The 19,214-nt window shown below is 36.9% G+C and overlaps 1 protein-coding gene across 4 annotated transcripts in view; it reads right to left on the minus strand.

The window, feature by feature from the left end:
• The window catches only part of EVI5 (ecotropic viral integration site 5), a 65,988-nt gene that overhangs the window by 19,999 nt on the left and 26,775 nt on the right, over positions 1 to 19,214 (minus strand). For 3 of the 4 annotated variants that reach the window (XM_084266589.1, XM_084266588.1, XM_084266586.1), the window contains 4 exons: positions 19,050 to 19,208; positions 17,265 to 17,411; positions 13,449 to 13,544; positions 2,156 to 2,251 (listed from right to left, as the gene is read on the minus strand). In XM_084266589.1, the coding sequence (XP_084122715.1) occupies positions 2,156 to 2,251; positions 13,449 to 13,544; positions 17,265 to 17,411; positions 19,050 to 19,208 (498 nt within the window). Of the gene's footprint in view, positions 1 to 2,155; positions 2,252 to 4,338; positions 4,536 to 13,448; positions 13,545 to 17,264; positions 17,412 to 19,049; positions 19,209 to 19,214 lie in introns of those variants that run through there. The other variant, XM_084266587.1, reaches the window with a different exon arrangement.

A 19,214-nucleotide genomic window follows, 5' to 3' on the forward strand; every position in this document is an offset into this window, starting at 1 on the left:
GAATCAAAAAATCAGCTAGCCAAAATGCAAAGTGCATGGCCATTAATGAACCTATACATGAAGACACTTCAGTGCAGATGTAAAAGAGTTGGTTTATTTAATTGCCATTGATTAAAGTATACTAATCTTAGCATTGAGCAGTTGAGGGCAAACTTTTGCCTCTTCCTCTTGCCATTTTATTCAGATTTTGCTGTTTCAGGAAACAGTGCCAGTATAGTTCTTCACTTAGCAGCTTTGTTTATCTAAGGCTTCATTATTTCTTAGCACCAGCTTCACTATAAACGCTATGTAGCTTTCAGACTTAATCTTACATTAGCTCAAAATCAGCCCAGTGGGTTATGCTCAGAAAGGATTGTGCATCAAGTATTACTTTCCACACAAAGTTAGTTAAAACCTAGTCAAATAGACATATAACAGTAAGGGAAAAGCCATTAGTTAACAAGGACTTCTAGGCCTTAAACTCTACAGAAGCATTCAGAAATGCCACCAAGGTAGAACTTGTCTACTACACAGGAAGTTTTCTCATACTGTTTCCAACCTAGAAAAAGATACTTTGTTCCTATAGTGTTTACCTAGGTTGGAAGTTAAAAACAAAGGTGCAACAAAGCCCAAGCCTGGAAGAGCATTCTTCTACATGGACTTACTCAAACCCTGCTTCATTGAAATTCTTTTTCTTCCTAGCTGATATTTTCTTTCAATCAAATTGAAATGCTAATAAACATCTGTTTAGACTTACCTATTCAGGAATCAATGATATTACTCAGAATTATCATTGTGTGTAACTGAACTAATGAACCACATCTTCTTTCCAACCTGCTCACATTAGCTTATACACATGAAATACATCCACAGTTGCATGACTTCATGACAACTGAGGTGCTCAGCCAAGCATATGACAAACACTTGTCTAAAGAAAATTATGCAAAAGCTTTTCAGCAGTAATTCTACTCTTCCTCTGTAGCAGTTTCTTACCTCTTAAAACTACATGGAGCTGAGGGAAAAGTCACTACAATACTTTATGTATTGATAAAGGAAAATATGCAAAATTTCTGGGAATTGTACAAGCAACTCATTTTCTCACAGACTCAAAAGCAAGCTAGCTACAGTCCTTTAACGGAAAAAAAGAGACAAATCTAAATATCAATAACCAGGTTAAGTGAGTGAGCTTAATGATTGTTAAAGGTGTTGGATTGGTGGCTCTAGAAACTATCCTCAATCTATAGCATAGACTGCGTTCTGAGATGTTCCACTATGATTTAACTCTTAAGGTATTGGTTCTAAAAGGTTGAATCCAATAATATTGTTATGAAAACACTACCTATACTTAATAAATCATGTATTTAACAAAAGCAAAAAGGGAACAAATACTTAGGTTGTATTGCTCTGATACAGTGGTTTTAGGCAACACTGAGCACTGTGTATTAGAAGGCATATGGAAACAGAAGCAGCCTACAAAGTAAAGATGACTGGTCATTTTGCACACAGTACTGTTAGGTCAAGTCATTTCTTCACAAATCAGGATGAACTGAAATGAACCATTGAGCACAGCAGTTACATAAGCCATTTCAGTTACAGGACCTTCTATCTTTTTAACTAACAGAAAGTTACTACAACTATCAGAGCAAGGAAGTTTGAAGACAGAAATTTCATAGGTTGAAGGTTTTGGCAGTTTAAAACTTTAAAATCTGTTAACTGATATTAAGCAAGCATCCTTTTTCTTTTTAAGCAATCTCAGTATACAGTAAGGAAAAAAAATCTGCACATGGACTTTTCTACAAGCACAAAACCAGTTTAGTTTCTAACTAAATCAGCCTTAAATGTTGTAGCAAATAAGGACATAAAGGGATTTATTTTCATGTACACAGCTCCAAATGCAGTAAATACAACAGTGAAACATGATCAACTCATGAGATTAAGGAAAAAAACAAGATGGAACACAAATGCTAATCTCATTTAATGTCAAATCACGCAACAAAGCAATTCGTTATTTTCTTAATCTCAGGATAAAGGCAAAATTCATAACAGTTAAAATAATGTACATTGGCAAAATCAGGTACTGCAGCTATAACAACTATTAGATAAACAACATCTGCTACAAATGAAAGACAGGACAAAAGGTGCACGTGATCAGAGACAGTAGTGTTTTAGCACTTACCTCATGATGCAGCTCTGCTATCTGATCTTTCAGTTCTCTGATGTACTGGTTAGAATCAGATTTATTAAGCTGCCCCTGAATTTTTCCTTCTTCTTTCTGTTTTGGTTAAAAAAAAAAATCTTATTCAAATTACTCATGGATATACTATATTAAAAGTCTGTCTGCATATATGACCCAAAGCTATTCACAGACATCATGCAGTGCTTTTCTTCTGGGTGAAGTTACAGCAGGTATCTAGGGGTGTCAGTAGCTCAGACCAAGTTGACCCTTTCAACACCAACCATCGTAGAGTTAGGATTCCACGGAGGAACATGATGAATTAACAAAGCTTCACAGGTAGAATTCACACCCAATGTGCATGAAGTGGCATATGCAATTTAGTAAAGCATCCCTACAGAATACTATCAATACATGGAACATCTCAGTGTACATTATTTTCACTAATGTAAAATTTTCATTTAGTAACAAGGAATTTCCCTTTGTCTTCAAGTGACAAGTAAACAAAACATGTTTTTCCCTTACACTGTAGGACATGCACTGGAAAACACTACATTTGACAAGCTTTTTTCTTCCCTAAAGAAAAGTTATAGCATATAAAATATTGTGGATTTGATTGTATAGGAGTTCCAGAGCGCATAAGTGAATAGAGATTTATCTCCTAGCACCAGTATTGCTAGAGGTGCAGAGAAAAATTGGCAATTAAGAAAAAACCCTAGAGATGAAGAACAGAAGATTCCTCATGTTTGTCACCCAAATGCAGCTCCTCAGTTTCAAGATTCTCAAGAAGGTGCCATCTGCACTTGAATGCCTGCAACGCTAACTTTCAGCTAGCCTCTGAAGGGAAGCCTAATATGACTGAACCAGGCTTGGCAGATGTGAAATAGCCACCCTTGTTGGAGAAGGCAGCCCATGTCTTCAGTTTCCTACAAGTCAAGAGCAGTTGCTGGTTTGGTTACGGTTTGTGTTTTTTTTGGGTTTTTTTCCAGCTGAGTAATTTCTGAAGCAGCCACAATCTTTAGAGGTGGCACCTTGATTTTATGTAGATCCTTACCTCAACTCTAAATCACGTACAACCAATATATTACAGAAACACAAATATAATTGTAAGATCGACTCATTTTGCTGAAGTTTTAACTATACTTGAACAAACCAAACAGTTAACATCAGCAACTGGCAAGTTCAGTCATTTGCAAACAGAACTTAAATAACCTTTAAAATGAAAGGTGTCAATTGTTCCTCAAAATACAAGACAAAAAGCTTTAATGAACAAGCTTAAAACATCCCCCCCTGAAATACCAACACCAGGACAGAACCAAGACATTAGGGGAAGGGACAGCATACCACCTTCCAAACCCTTGTGCTGCATAAAGAAAAACCTTAGAGCAATGACAGGGTTGGCAAGCAATTTCTCTAATTTCAGTCTTTGTTTTTCCTGCAGCAAGGTACACAGTACAGTATTACTCAAATAACTTTGTCACAGTCAATATTAAGTCACCGAATCTGCAACAAGGCACAAGCTCCTTTAATGCATAATTCTATATTGAAGCTATTTTGCAAGGCAACTTCTGGCTTAAACTCACAGATAAATGTTAATATAACAAAATTACTCGTTATTCCTGTCATAAATAGGTTTTAAAAAAATACCCCCAAATACCCATTTCTCTGCACGGGGATGGCTACTGATACTGGAGAAATCAAAACAGAAGCAACACAGCCTGCACACAGAAATAATGGTGTTTACATCAGCACATAGAAAAAACTTTGTTGCTGTCAGAATCCAAGATTTCAGACAATAAGAATGACTTGATCTCTTGTGGTAGCTGGAATATATGGAAGAAATGCTTGTTCAAGTCCTTTCTCTGAAACCCTGACTCTTCCATTCAAGCCTCTTGTTCTATGTCACTCCAAATTACTATGTAGCCATACACTATTGTATCAACAACTGAGTAAAGCAGGGTTTTACCAGGAATGTAAGGTAGGTGCCATAACCCTTTTAAAATGAAGCCATAATAAACAGCTGAGCTTGCACTGAAGCTGGGTGCACAAGAGGACAAAGCTGTTACTATATACCATATAGAGTATACTGCATTGGGAGTTAAATACAATGAATCCTGTAATAAATACATAAGTGGGTTTATTGCTACTTTTTATTCGATAAATAATACTGTAAAATTCATGCAGGTATTGCAGATGTGATGTGTATATTTGCTCATGAAAGAATTGACTTCGGAGTTGGAGCTGAATGTAGTCCATAAGCCTGGCTTGCAAGACTGTCATCAGCAAGGGCAAATAAGTTTCAGTTTTCCTTTCAGAACTACAGATTTTGTAGAGCTGACAATTCACACACACAAAAAAATGCATTTTGCCCAAAACAGGAACCCTGCAATGCAATTTTTTGAAAAATATGTTAGAGAAGTCATGCTGTAACTTCCTCTTGCAACATTCAAAACACTAGAGGTCAAAAGCTGATTCTTAACTAGCTGCAACAGAAATCAGGTATCTCTAGCTAATTAAACCCACACGTGTTCTAAGCACTACAAAGTCAGTCTACAGTGGGTAAATGGTAAATATGACATAGGAGAAATATTATGTCAAGGTATCAGTGTTCTTCACAGCTGCTGTTCATTTCTAAGCACAGCAAATATATATTTTACTTTTTTGTGTCATTAGTTATTGAAAGACACTCGTGCAGGTACAGTAGCAAAACACTGGAAAACATGCAGGGGTCAAGCACTATAGCATAAAACATATTTCTAATTCTTTCCAAAATAATCTAATTTACAGAATAAATAGATAGCTGTTTATGTATTTCAAAGGAACCAAAATATTTGTTTGATAGAAGTAGTTTTGTGTGTCTGATTATGATCTTTAAGTTACCCAGTATTCTTTAAAACTGTGAGAAGAGATTTTTTTCATCAATAGGTATATTTTCATACAAGTACAAAATGCTACTATTACCTGCAAAATTTTCACTTCCCCATCAGGTGTCATATTTGTGTTCAGATTACTTTCAAGCAATTCCCAGCTTCTGATGACCATTTGTTTAATCAAAGGCAAATTTTAGTGTGAGCAACTTAAAATTGGTAATATTTTTAACACTAGTTTTTCATTAAAGCAGCTTGACATTAGTCAAAAAAGAAAACTGTTGGCAGGAAAAACTTCAACATGGCAGTTCCTTTTAACATGATGGAAAGCAATTTTAACAGTTTTTCCTACTATCTGTTGGTATCTGCCACAAATGCAGAATACTTGGGCCCAAAAATTTTTGCAGTTCTAGATTTGCCTCTCAACCTACCCTAGAATATAGGACATGTTATCTACTACTACTGTTATCATAAAAACCTACTACTTATTTTGCAAATGATCTTAATATCATCCTCAAGTCTCTTAAGGAGTATTGTCAGTGTGTGCGTGCATCTTGAGATAGCAAAAGCCTCCACCACAGCAAAACAAACCCTATGTTCTGCTCCCATGCAGGTCAGTGTCCCACTTGCACATCATAATTCTAGATTACGCTAGATTAGCGCCAAAGCACAACTATATGACACTGATTGGTGAAAGCAAGAGATAGCAAGCACACTCATACCCCAAACATGCACTTATTGCCGCACCTGCAAACACCAGAAAAGATTTTAGGTTCATGTTTCATTTAATAGTTTAAAGAAAGCTTGAGGAGCTTCAGCTTGATTTTTTTTTTGGTTTCCAATATGGTGCCATGTTATACAGATGCAATTTCTAACTCTTGAGGCTAAGAGTCATGAGGCAGGTGAGACTGCTAGAGTTACCATTTGTCCTTAGCTCAGAATCTGAATTCATCTTGGCCAAGAACAAGGAGGACAGGGAATTCACTAGGTTGCAAGTGACATGAAAGCAGAGTAGAAATTGAAAAGTGAAGATGCAATAGGTACTGAATGTAAGTGAAAAAAAGGTAAGGACCATAGCCAATACCACTGATTCTTGCAGATTTCATCTTCAGGCCAGTATCTGCAGGATATGGCCATTATATTTAGTTAGTTTATGTACTGAAGGGCAACTGAAGATGTCTTCTAGGAATAACTAGTAGTCCTCTATCATTTGTTCCCTTTCCTGGAGATGCACGTTTTCCATCCTTCCTGTGGTACTGTTGCTATCCTTCACTTTGTTTTCAGATATCATAGAACATACTAATTTCTCCTCCTGAGGGTCCAACAGTATATATTGAAAAGGTTTCTAGGCTCAGACAGGAAGAAAACAATCTTGTATGGATTAAGTCTTGTCAGGATTTAGCCACCTCACCCTACAAAGCAGCTATAGCAGATGGAAGCTCAACCACAGAGATAAAGGATTACTTGAGTTGGGAAGAGCAGGCTACTTGCATAAAGGACAGAAGCCTGCACCCTCCATGGTCCAAGTAGCCAGATAGGCCAGGGGCAACATTCAGGACATTCTTGATACGTTCTTCCTTGACAATCCTAATATTATTATTACTAGCTTTTTTCTTCAAGTTTTGAGCCAAGCAGGAAAACACACACTATCAGGGCAAAGAACAAAACCCACCTTTTGTAAAAGCAGCAAGGAAAAAGGGAATTGATTGCCCTGCCCAAGGTTCATTTATATTGTGAATCTAGCATTAAACTACATTTTCATTTGCTCTGGTTGAAAACTGGTTCAGCTGTCTCATAAATTACTAGACAGCCCCAGTGACATAAGAAAAATTCAACTGCTTTCATGTAGCTTGAGTTAATTAAATGAATTCTTCCTATTGTACCATTTACTTCAGTAGGAACAGGGTATTTCACTCTACAATGTTTTTATACTGTGCTTGAATAGTTTTGTACTACTGTGCTTGAGTAGCTTTCTACTTCTGAAGAAAACTCAGATCAACCTAGCTTGTTCAAAAGCAAATGAAGAGACTCCACTTACCATTTTGTGTCTTCAGGGTATGATCACAACATTTAAAAAGAAATAGAATTAGCAATTTGTATTCTCTCCTTGTGTTTTATGTTTTTAAAATCTAAGATTATACACAGAGAGGATGTGGGTTGCTGTGTTTTGTTTTTTTTTTTTTGAGTGGGAGCATTACTACAAAAAAAATCTGTGGTATTTGGGGAGGTCACGACACAAGGAAGAAAAAAATGGCTATTATTTGCCTAGAGCCCACTCAAAGTTTAACACACAGTGAAAGCACCAGATAATACATCAATAAACAGAGTGTGTGTATCACCAACCTAGCAAAGTAATGCAAGCTAGCCAAACCTGGGACCCAGGACTTTTAAATAACAGAACTAAAAACTTGCAGTCATGCACAAATGAGTGTCTACAGCAACTCCCTGGGTAGTCCCAGTGGTACTGCAACACTGCAGCACCTACCTCTTCACAGTAAGGTTCTTAGAAAAGTAATGCCAGTTGATGTTACACTGTAACTAAAGATCCATCATCTCAGTTTTGCTGCTTTTGAAGATTAATACACACATGCCCCCTCCATCTTAACGTTTCTTCCTACAGACCAACTCCCCCAGCACTAACAGCGCTAGAAAACTTTCTATCGGGGGGAAAAAAGCCTACTGGCTATGTATCTGCTCAAGAAATACTTGAAACAGCGTCAGCAACCTAAACACAGTCCAATCTCCTGCCCCAGAAGCTGTGAATAGAGAGGGAGTAGCACAGGCAGTGGAGCAGGAAGTGAGCCCAATAGATCAAAAAAGCAGGTGCTAAAACAGAACTCACACCCCTTCAGTTTTGGAAGCTCTCACCTCTCATCCTCCTCTGAAACATTAGTTACTACACTTATATACACATCAAGAGCTACACAGAAAGCTCCTGAGAAGAAAAATTTGCTCCCCAAAAATTTGCTTCTTAGAAAGAAAAAATTTCTACCCACCAAGAAGCATCAGTTGAGATTCATGGCTGTAGTATCATACCTAAATCCTCCTCCCACTTTCTAAAAAAAACCAGCTTTTCTGTACCTTCAAAAGAAGCAGCACCTAGTCTCAAGAAACACACCTGATGCCAACTGAGAACTACAGAGAACTTCCAAACTCAATCAGCATAGGACCAAGGTGCACAGCTGTCAACGCAAGAGTGCAGGGACAGATTGCTTCCAAGTATCCTAATTTTAAAATACCTGCAACCATTACTGTATAGCACCCACAAAAGTCAAGTTCAGTAGTCATGATAGAATAGAGGTTAAATAATCAATCACTGGAAGACACCTGGAACACACTGGAGGCCTTAAGCCTGCTTTTGCTAGTTGAATGAAGAAAAGTTTAAGATACAGCAGATCTATGTAATCAAATTTTAATTGCAGGTATTTCACCCCAAGAGGAGCAGAAGCAAATTTTTCAATAACAGCCTTGATGATCACATCAGAGAAATAAGAGAGCATCTAGGGTTCTTCACTTTAACTGCAAATTTAAAACCACATAAAAATGAAACCAATGACTTTATAGGCACCCAAAATCCAGACACACCAGACTGTTGTTGTTCCTCAGATAACAGCATATCACCTTTACTAAAGGGTAGGACATTTCCCTAACACCCCTAGTTTGATCTCTGACTTAGAAATATTTACTTGGTAACAATCTCTCTCAGCTTCTTTTCAGTGGAGGCTTTTAAATGCTCTGTGGCAAAAGAATTGAAAAACGTAGATGAAGGTTATTCAGAAGTGTAAATGTGGTAACTAGTGTCCTTTCAGTGACTTTACCATGACTAATTCTAGACTTTCAAAAAACACATCACTAACATCGCACACTGCTATTGATAAGAATAAAAAAGTTTCCTGTAATTTGAAAAGATGGAAACAATTTCTTTACTCAACAGTCAGTACTTGGAAGAATTATTAAACAGAGGTCATAGAAAGGCTTCATTCTAACGAAGTCAGGCTAAAAGTTTAAACTGTGGGGGAGAGAACTAGAACAATCATGGATTTCCTTTACAGTTGTTCTCAAAGCAGCTTTGACATGGTTAGAGATAGGGTAAATGTGACAAAATTCTCTGAATCTGACAGGAAGCACATCAGGAGGAAGTGATATTACCCCCTGTCCAGATCAATGTAATGAAGAGAAGAATGAATTCTTAAGATGGTTTAAGATTCATGAAGACCTAAAACCCTTTTTACTATACTATAAATGTGCTCTGTACCTCCCCAACCCAAACCAGCTACAGATACTTTAAGAGAATGCTAGAAGTCAGACTGCACAGAAACTGAGGGAGAGGGATTAAACTGCAGAGCAGAGACTGCAGCTGACCCAGCTCTGCTTCCTCAATCTGTCTACACTTTCACTGGCCCAGTGCTCCTTATTCTAAACAGCTGATTGACTCTAGCTTGCAACTGTTTAACCTTGCCTGAATTTCTCTAAAGCATCTTTCTCCCATTCAGTCTGTCCTTCCTTCACTCTCACAGGGAAAGGTTGTTTTCTGGGGTACTTTTTTTTCTAAAAAAAAAAACTCGCCAAAAACCACCAAAACAACCACCACCAGCACAGCACCAAGGGACCAACACAGCTGCCCATATGCAATCAGAAGGATCACCTGCTATTAGGCCAGAAGAGTAGTGAAGCTTGGTAGAGTTTTCTTGGCAGCTTTAGGAAAGCACACATAAGATAAAAGCAATAGGGTTTTAAGCTTATATTAGGAAGTTAAAAGCATTTGCTTGTTGCTATCAGACCAGTTCAGCTGAAAACAAGACTAACTCCCTGAGGAAACAAACATGAGATTTTGCTGATTTATTACAGACAAAGGGAGACAACAGCCATTACTTAGCCCTGTCTTTCTGTATCTTACAAGAGGTTGGAACAAAAGGGGTCAGAATACTTGTAGCTTGGCCGAAAAAAATCATTTAGTTATACTATGTGAACCTCTATCTTTTGTGAGAAAGTAGAACATATATCAAAAAGAACAGCTTCTCCCTGGTGTGGAGATACAAAGAAAAAAATAGCAGCCCAGCCACCCAAAATGCATTCTTTATTTGTTAATAATTTCTTTAAGTATCCCACTGTAAGGCCAGGAAGCTGCTAAGTACTTTCAAGTCATACAACCCTTAGGAAGCAAATATAAGCTGAATTAAGAATTGAGAAAAGAATAGAGGATAGAGAAGAAAAAGCCTGACCAAGCAAACCTTTGTTTATACCTAGCTTCAGGGGTTTTCTTTGTTATTTCTGGGGCATATACCACAGAAGTTAACCTCCACTTACACTTCAATTGTGTTATTTTTGCAAAGTAACAACTCCTACATTTCTTCTGTTGGAAGATACCCACAATGTATTGGACCATTCTTTTTACCCCAATATACTGACCAAGGTAACTTTCCTAGCTTCATTAAAAAACGCCACCTTCCTGCAGAATTACATCTGCTATTAAATGATGGGTTTTTTATCTCCCTCCCTGTCATTATTACTAACCAAAACTAAGAGCAACCCAGAAACTGTGATTTAAATCTAGCATTTTTGTGCATAATGTCAGATCGGTTCTTACGTGGGAGTAGTGATACTCTGCATTACAAATTTAACACCCGTGTCTTGCACCTACACCTACACGAACATGTAAAAGAAAACTGCACAATTTAGGTTAAGCATTGCCAGGGACCATGTGGACCTGACACTGAATCCCCAGAGCTTCTTAGAAAAGCACCATGCCCCTCAAAAAAAAGGAAGGTTACATTGTAAGTTTACTTCCTCTCTCCAGCTCTATCAGCTTTGAAACAATGTGACAAGCAGACCTACTTGTGACGCTCCCTGTTAAAAGCACAATTACTTTGAGAGGACACCTACATTTCAAGACTTATGGCTTAAATATTGCATTTCAAGTCATTAAGCCAAGTCCAGATGAGAAGGCCCTCTGCCCCCCACAGCACGTCACAGCAACTCCAGCGACCAGCCGAATGGAAGGGAACGGGACGCAGCTCTTTCTCCAAAGAGGAAGAGGTTATCCAGATCTTCAGTTTCCTTAAAAGCAGCTTTTGCTTAAGTGCTATCATCAGTTGCATGGTTTATAGTTTACAGGTTTTGGTAGTTAAGGCTTTCTAAGTCCATTATGACTTTTTTTGCTGGTGCAGGTGTTTGAGGCCTTTGAGCATGGGTACCCAAACCGGAAGTTTTGATCACAGGTTTCATATTTGTGAGCAAAAACACATTGGTCAAAAATATCTATTTGCTTAGAGAATCTTAGCAAAAAAAAAAATCTGTCACAGCCCAATTAAAGCATTTCCAGTCACATCTAGAGTGTCAAAACTACGTAAATTGACAGAGGAATTGTTTTTCTAAATCACTATTTAATGCCCATATACAGTTAACATTCAAACCCTGTATTTCACACCTGAAGGAGTTATACTTCAGGCTAGTATAAGATTGAGATCAGTAGTTCACCAAAAGCCTAGCAGGGCAAACTTGTTAAATTAGAAACATGAACTACAGCCACGCAGAACGGCTTCACATATTCAGACTGTATAGAAAGAAAGCAAGGCCACTCTCATTTGTGCAGAAAACCAAGAATCTTACAAAGAGACTCCAGATCATTAACAGGTCATCATCTAATAACACCACAAAGATTAGGACTACACTATACTTGGAAACAAAAAAGGCCACCTATAATATGACAAAACCGGAAAAACGTTTCTAAAGATTGCATCACGCACAGCAGTAATTGTGAAAAGGAAGGAGAGATGATGTGGATAAACAACCAAACATGAGACAATTTAATATCAAGACAAAACAAGGACAGTTTACAATCTTTAAATGTATTAATCAGGGTAATAAAATAGATTCTGTTCCTGCACTTAACTGCTTTACCTGTCTCATTACAAGGTATTATGAAAATATGCATGCAAATCTGGCACCCACAGCTTAAGCAAAAATATGGCAAGGGAATAGGAGAGGGCTATAAAATGATTAAACACTGACAATTCAGACAAACAACAGAAAATGAAGTCAACAGTATTCACACTCGAAAACAACTAATTCCATGACAGCTATCAAAAAACAACTGATCATTATGGGTTTCACCATTTCTTAATTTTATGAAAATCAAGACCAGAGTCCTTTTTGGGACACCCACAAACAACAGATGCAGGATGGCATTTAAAATCTGTGCTAAAGTGAAAATGCAAAGTGAGTACTGGCTCCTCATGTACACAAATCACATTGTTTGAAGTAACCTTTAAACTTCTCTTTTTAGTAGTGTTAAAACACAAGTATCTTGACCTAAACTCAGCTACTCTCTTGTTATCTTACTAGATAATAAATGATTCATAAGCAATGCTTGGTGTACTTATCTAAGTATTTCTAATGTACTTATCACAGCATTATCTAAGCATTATGTGATTAAAAGAAATGATTGCTTTATCATCTAATAAATGTAGTGCCTACTGCACTAGAGGAAAAACACTCTAAGTGAGTGACTTGCATAAATTTATGTGTACATTCTATACATGAGATGAAAAATATGCAAGTCATTGAGAAACAGAAGTTGGAAACAGAAGGCTTTGACACAATACAGTAAAATCACTACGTTGAAAGAAAGATTTCAGAAGACAGACACTGGGAATATCAGGGTTTGTTTGGGTTTTTTTTAAAAGGAGTAACTAGTTTGTAATTTAGGGATAATAGTCAAGAAAACCTTCACAGATTGGCACAGCAGAATTCAGAGGGAACAACAGTATATAAGTACAGGACATACAGACTCCAGCAAGACATGCTTGCTCAGAGCCAGTAAAATATTATGGTGGTTCTCTTATGAAACAGCAGGGAGTCCTCGGGACAGTGAAAGCTCCAAAGGAGTTGAAAGCATAAAGAACAGAGGCCAAAGAATGCATTGTCAGATCTTAAAGTGATATAGCAGCAAGTAAGTAACATTTTTAGTTTCAAGATTTACATAAAAAGAGTATGTTTTACAACAAATCCTCCAATATTTGCCATAGCAGAAGAGCAAGCAGAGAAAAGAATGGTTCCTGGAATCAGAATGTGTGGGTTTTTGGTTTGGGTTTAGTTTTTTTTTTTTTTTTTTTAACAGAGGATGTTCTTAATCTATTATTTGGTAAAAATTACCAATTCCAAGACAAAACACAAATACAGAAGTCAAAGTTTGAAAGGGTGTTGCTTGAAGCCTGGTGCTTGTACAGAAGCAATGAACAGCTCACAAGTATGGCCATAAGATTTAAGACATTTGTCTCTCCTTGAAGGGAGACACATTCAGCATTATAGCCTTATCCCACCCTGCAAAGCAGTGCCTTCTATTCACAGCAGGTTATTAAGGAAGGAAAAACACCAAGTATAAATAGTAACCAGTATCTAGTTACATATTTAATGCCATCACTTTTTACCTGGATTTCTAATTCAGCAATGTGCTGTTGGAGTTCAGCCACAGCTGCAATGCGGTCTGCCTCACGGAGCCGTACCGCCATCACTTCTTCTTTACTCTGAAAGTAGTAATAGATTGAAGTTACCAAGTAACATCAGTTTCAGCTGATTAAAGACTACACTGCTTTTACTCAACATCAACTAAAGCAAATTTAATACACTGCTGTGTGAAATATCATACCTTAGTAATAAGGCATATTCTCAAGAACCCAAATTTAATTTTAACCCACAGAATTGTGTTCTCATCTAATATAACTTCTAAAAAAATATTCAAGTAGTTTTGGAAGCAAGCTATTACCAATTTCCAGGTCAAGAAAACAGCTGTCTTGTGTTTCCAGAAACGTTTGTTAACATTGCAAATTAAGAAAATGTATCAAAAACCAGCTCATGATTCAACTTTTGACTTACATAAAGAAACAGCAAAGCTACACAAGAGTTAGATATTTCATCATTCTGTCTAGAAAAAAATAGATTATTAAAAGACACAAAAGCACTGATATTCTCAACATCTTTGAAGTTGAGATATCTTAGCCACAATATACAACAACTATTTGCAAAACAGTTTAGAATAAAATGGTCATGCTTGTAACCTACAATCAGACCTCCAGTGTAAGTTTAACCTGTTAGCTTGCCTATAAATTATAGTCAATTTGAGTTTGGACTTATTTCTGGTTTATAAGGCACGTCCTCAAAACTTCAGAGCAGAAACCAATTAATATACTGTGAGCAGCTTGGTACAACCACAGAGAGAAAACAGCAATAGATATTGAGTGAGCAATACTTTCAACTGGTATGCAAGTAACTGCGGACGAGACAGACTATGTTCAGGTATTCCTTTTATTGCAGACTGATTTAACTCCACAAACTGCAGTTACTATAAATCAGTTCCAGTATTTCAGCTGTTTAATGCGTGCCTCAAACTGACAGCACTTAATCACCCTCCAATGGACAGTTTGGTTGAGACTGGAATTGAACATGCCAAAGTGTATCAATAGTAGCAACTTCAAGAAGTACTTTTTAAGAAAGAAAAGCAACAAAATCATGTAAGGAAGATACATCTTCTACAGGATCCAATTAACAACGTTTGTAATTGGTGGAGTCTATTTCAGAGGAATCCATCATGTTCTAGCCAGAGTTTTGACATTATTGCTAAATTCTGCTGTATGATTACTTGAATGAAGCCAAAACCCACAAGTCCACAGGATTGCATGTATGTAACTGAAAGCTAAAGGCCAGACTGGCTTGGTTTGACTTTGGTATCTGATATGAGTCAGTAGTGTTGCTCTAGATGGCACTGATGTGTTATCTCTGACACAGAGCATGTTTTCAATAATGACCGCAAAAGTTGATACAGTAGGAAAGACAAGGCAGGGGTGGGGGAAAAATCTTCTGTTGTAAATTCTTCAAAACTGATCAGAAAGATCAGTGCTGTGTTTCAAGACACAATCTGAAATTAAGTCCCTGCTGTAAGAGCAGTAGCTGGATAAAAAGACATAACAGTACACATCAGTGACAGAAAAAAGTTGCCATATAGGTGTTATGAGACATGACTTGATACAGAAAGTTTAATGTCTGCTTGCATATTTAAGCTATCCTTTAAAGAAAGCTACGAGCTCCACAAATAACATACCAGTTTTTGCATAAAAAAAAACAATTGGAGAGTTGAAAATCCAAACATATATTTTTTTTGATATATCTCTTCAGGTAGAAATATTGCTACTTAGCCAAGGCTTACTGAGAAATAAAACCAGACCATGATTTTGGATGACTTGAAACAGTAGGAAGAAAAATCAAGCTTCAGTTTCTAATGGAATTGAAAATGAACTTGCTAGATTTAAGGAGATGCAAGGTGGAATTTTTAAACATATTCAGTGCTACAAAAAGTTATCATTTGTTTCTACTGCTCCATGACATTACCTGAAAGACTACTGAAGTTTTCTTCATCAGTTTTGAATACAAAGTTTTTGTATTAGTAACATTAAATAGTTTTATATCAGGTATTTATACAACAGTACTGTCATTTCAATTAAACCTACCTGCTATTATCTGCATTTCAAGCCCAAACTAAGTTGCTAGCAACTCTAGTAAAGTTACAGATAGCGATCATAATTCTAGGAGGACTGTGGGCATATATGACAAGCGTGTTGTTCCCGCTGGAAGCCAGCCCGTCACTTGGAACATGCGTCTTTCACAGTAGTCATAGGACAGGCTGGTTTCTTGTACACCTAATTAGTATTTTAAAAAGCCAGCAATAGTTGCAAGGCTTTGGCTTAAGAATAAAAATGTTTCTCCTCCACACCACAATAGTTCACAATGTATGTCAGAAGACAGGTAGCTTCAAACAAGATAAATTTGAGTGTCTTTCAGTACAGTTAGCAAAGGAGTCTATATGGTGTTATACTAAGCATCATTGCAAGAAGTCACAGTCTATCTCAGTTAAACAGTAGAACTTCAGGTAACACATATGCATCAGAGAGGTGTATTATAAACATCAACTTGGAAAACACCTTACAAAGTAAACAGCAATCTATTTCCTATCAGTGACTGCAGAACAAGTTTCAGGACCTAACACTAGTGTATATTAGTGCAAGTACTTCACTAGCTATTGACCAGAGAATCTCTAAAAAAAGAAATCTGACTGGTGCTCTGTATTGCTATCACACTTTTCCCTAACCCATGTTAAGCCAGAAGTTTCCAAGCAGATGATCACAGTGAGAATAGTCATGCATATTAAGACATCAGTCAGGTTAATGACATGGTACTCTTTATAGTCAAAATAAAAACTTTAGAATATTGACTATACCCTCTCAGTCTCTTAAGGATTAACTAGGACCTTCAGTATAAAAAAAAAAACTCAAAGAAAATATTATGGGTTATATTAAAAGGCATGTCACCATGATCGTGACTTTTAGAGCAGATCAGCAAGAAAAATCTCAATATTAAAAGAATATTTAGGAAGCCAGTAATTACTAATAAAAGGTTACTCACATCTTTTGGAAATAAGATTTAAGTAAAAACTTGTTTTCATGTCTCTAGCAAATATCTTACCTATATTAGTTTGTCAACTAATACTGCCCATTTCTGAAGTAAATATCAATAGCAGTTTCAGGAAAATTTTCATCCAACTTAAGAGAAAAAAACTTGTAAAACATCCTTTATTTCTTGTCTATGTTACATGTGCACAAATCAAAGACATAAGTTATTAGTAAATGGTTAGGGATTTCATTACAAAATTAATGACATCTGAGATTCAAGCATCAGATTGGGCTTTTTTGTGCCCTGACTAATAAATACTACTTTTTTTTGCCCACTGTTTTTGAGTCCTACTACTATTAGGCAATGACTACAGTAATACTCCCTTCTGTAGATCTCTCCAATCAAATACTACTTTTACTCCCTTTTTTTGAACTGTAACCAATCCTGCAATCAGTGTTGAAGTAATGGACCTATTCTGTCACTAAAGGCAGAGTATAAGGTAATTGGAATCTGTGGTGTACAAGTCTCTTTTTACATGTTATACCAGACCCTTTTCAGCATCGAACCAGGCTAAAGTAGGAGTTCACCTTTGTGGTGCCACAAAGAAGCAGTTCTGTCAAAACCTCAGATGATTTTTTGAGAGATGGTAAATTCAAGATGATATTGTCAAATCAGTAAAAATAAATCTGGGTTTTGTGATGTCTACTTCTGAATTAAGACACAATTCTATCCAACAATAGCAGACAAAACTAAAAAGCGTATATACATGAGGACACAACTAGTCTGTTCAGAATATTGTTTACCTTGCATTCAATCTCTGCTTGTCTACGTTTTGCTTCATTCAGCTGAGCAAGAAGTCCTTTGTTCTGTGCAGAAAGATACTGTACCTTCCCCTGTAGGCTGGTAACCTCCTGCTCTGCCCTTCGCAAATGGTTACTATTGATCTGATTCTGAAATTCATTACAGGAAAAAGGAAAGAAAATGCATGTTAAAGAAAGATCTTTGATATTAAGTCCCCAAAGTTTGACAAGAAAATAGATCATTTACTATTAAAAAAGCTCTGATGAAAAAAGCATTCAGAATTTTCCCAATGTAATCAGAAAAGTTTGCGTGACATTTTGTTTATGACCAGGATATTCAAATTGTTCTTGAAGAGATGACTCATTGTAAGAACATTATTGCTAAGCTGCTGTCCCTCTGTTTTTCCTCCGTTTCTTGGTAAGGCAGAGATTGTGTCAGCTTGCATCCCAACTACAGCACCAAGTCAATGCATCCAAGAAACATCAAATAGGTCAGAAATATTACACACATATTTCTGTCCAGTGAATTCCTGAATCATGGCACCTTAATTAAGATCAGGGCATTAACACAAGTCACACCATTTTTATATGAAGCTGTGCAAAGAACAGTCCTTAACACAGAATAATGAAGTTCTGACAAATATTAATTAAACCACCTAAGTGTATCCGAAGACTCGATGCTAGCACTGAAGTGAGAAGTAGGATCTTGTGACTAATACATTGTAATTCAGACAGCAGGATACCTATGCCCCCTACTGACTGAAATAACACCACTGATGGAAAAAGCAACAGACAGGAAGCACATTAACTGGAGTGAAACAGCGTTAATACTTGAAATATTATTTTTTTTTTTTAGAGTTAAGGCAAGACTAAACTTATCATTTGGTATAGAAAAAGTGGTGCCTCCATCAGAAATATGCCACCACATGACTTTGCAATTAGCTCATCTCTGCTCAGTAACACATGTACTCTCTGTTTTCTGGAATCGAGGTGTGTTTAGCCTTTTGGATGCACAGGTCTCCTTCAAGTAACAGTTACATTTAGCAGGTATTTCACGGGAAAATTACTCGAACTCCTACTACAAATCCTTCTCAAGCAACTGTTCTTATTATATCAGTGAATTCTCAACTGAATCAGTATGAGCTCAACAACTTATGCAACCAAATCTGAAAACCCACTGAACAACTTGCTCCATAGTTACATTGAAAAGATCTTAGCAGACAAGTTACTTTTATCTTTTCTGCACAGTTCTCACCAATGGTGAATCATGTTTCTCTTCTCTGGCACATAAAAGATAAAGCTTCTGCAAAAAAACCCTGGCAATATGCAGCTGTTTTGCTGAGAGTCCATGCTTTAGTAACTAGATTCAGAACTTCAGTGGATAATCTTGTATAGGCAATTTTATGAGAAGAATAAAACCACTGCAATTAAAGAATTACAATTACTATAATCAGAATCATCAGTTCGGTTTGTAAAATTTTACTAACCTCAAACATATTTTTGTCATTCGACCAGTTGCCCTTTAATGAACTAAGACTCACACACATTCACAGAGTCTACTGATTCGTCCAAAAAAGGAATTCAGAAAGCTTAGTGTTGGAAAAGATGAAGAAAAAAACATTGAAACAAGATAGACTAAGCACTAGATTCTTCTCCCTGATAATCTAAAAGCATTTTGGACCTGGGTCACACCTGCAGATGATAAAGATCATAATCTAATATCTACTATTTGACACCAGTTTTACCGCATTCAGCTCAATTCACACGTGCTAGTGTGTGACAGCATACCTGTGTTTCCATCTCCATCATCCTTTGTTTGGTCTCCTTCAGTTCAGCCTGAGTTTCTGCCTCTCTCAATCGGACTGTCATGAGCTCATCCTGCAGCTCATTCACTGTGTTTTTTCTGGGAGGATCCTTCCATCTTCCAGTGGTACGAGCTAGATGACGCTAAAA

The sequence above is a fragment of the Gallinula chloropus genome, assembly GCF_964237585.1.
Source record: "Gallinula chloropus genome assembly, chromosome: 6".
Classification (NCBI taxonomy): domain Eukaryota; kingdom Metazoa; phylum Chordata; class Aves; order Gruiformes; family Rallidae; genus Gallinula; species Gallinula chloropus.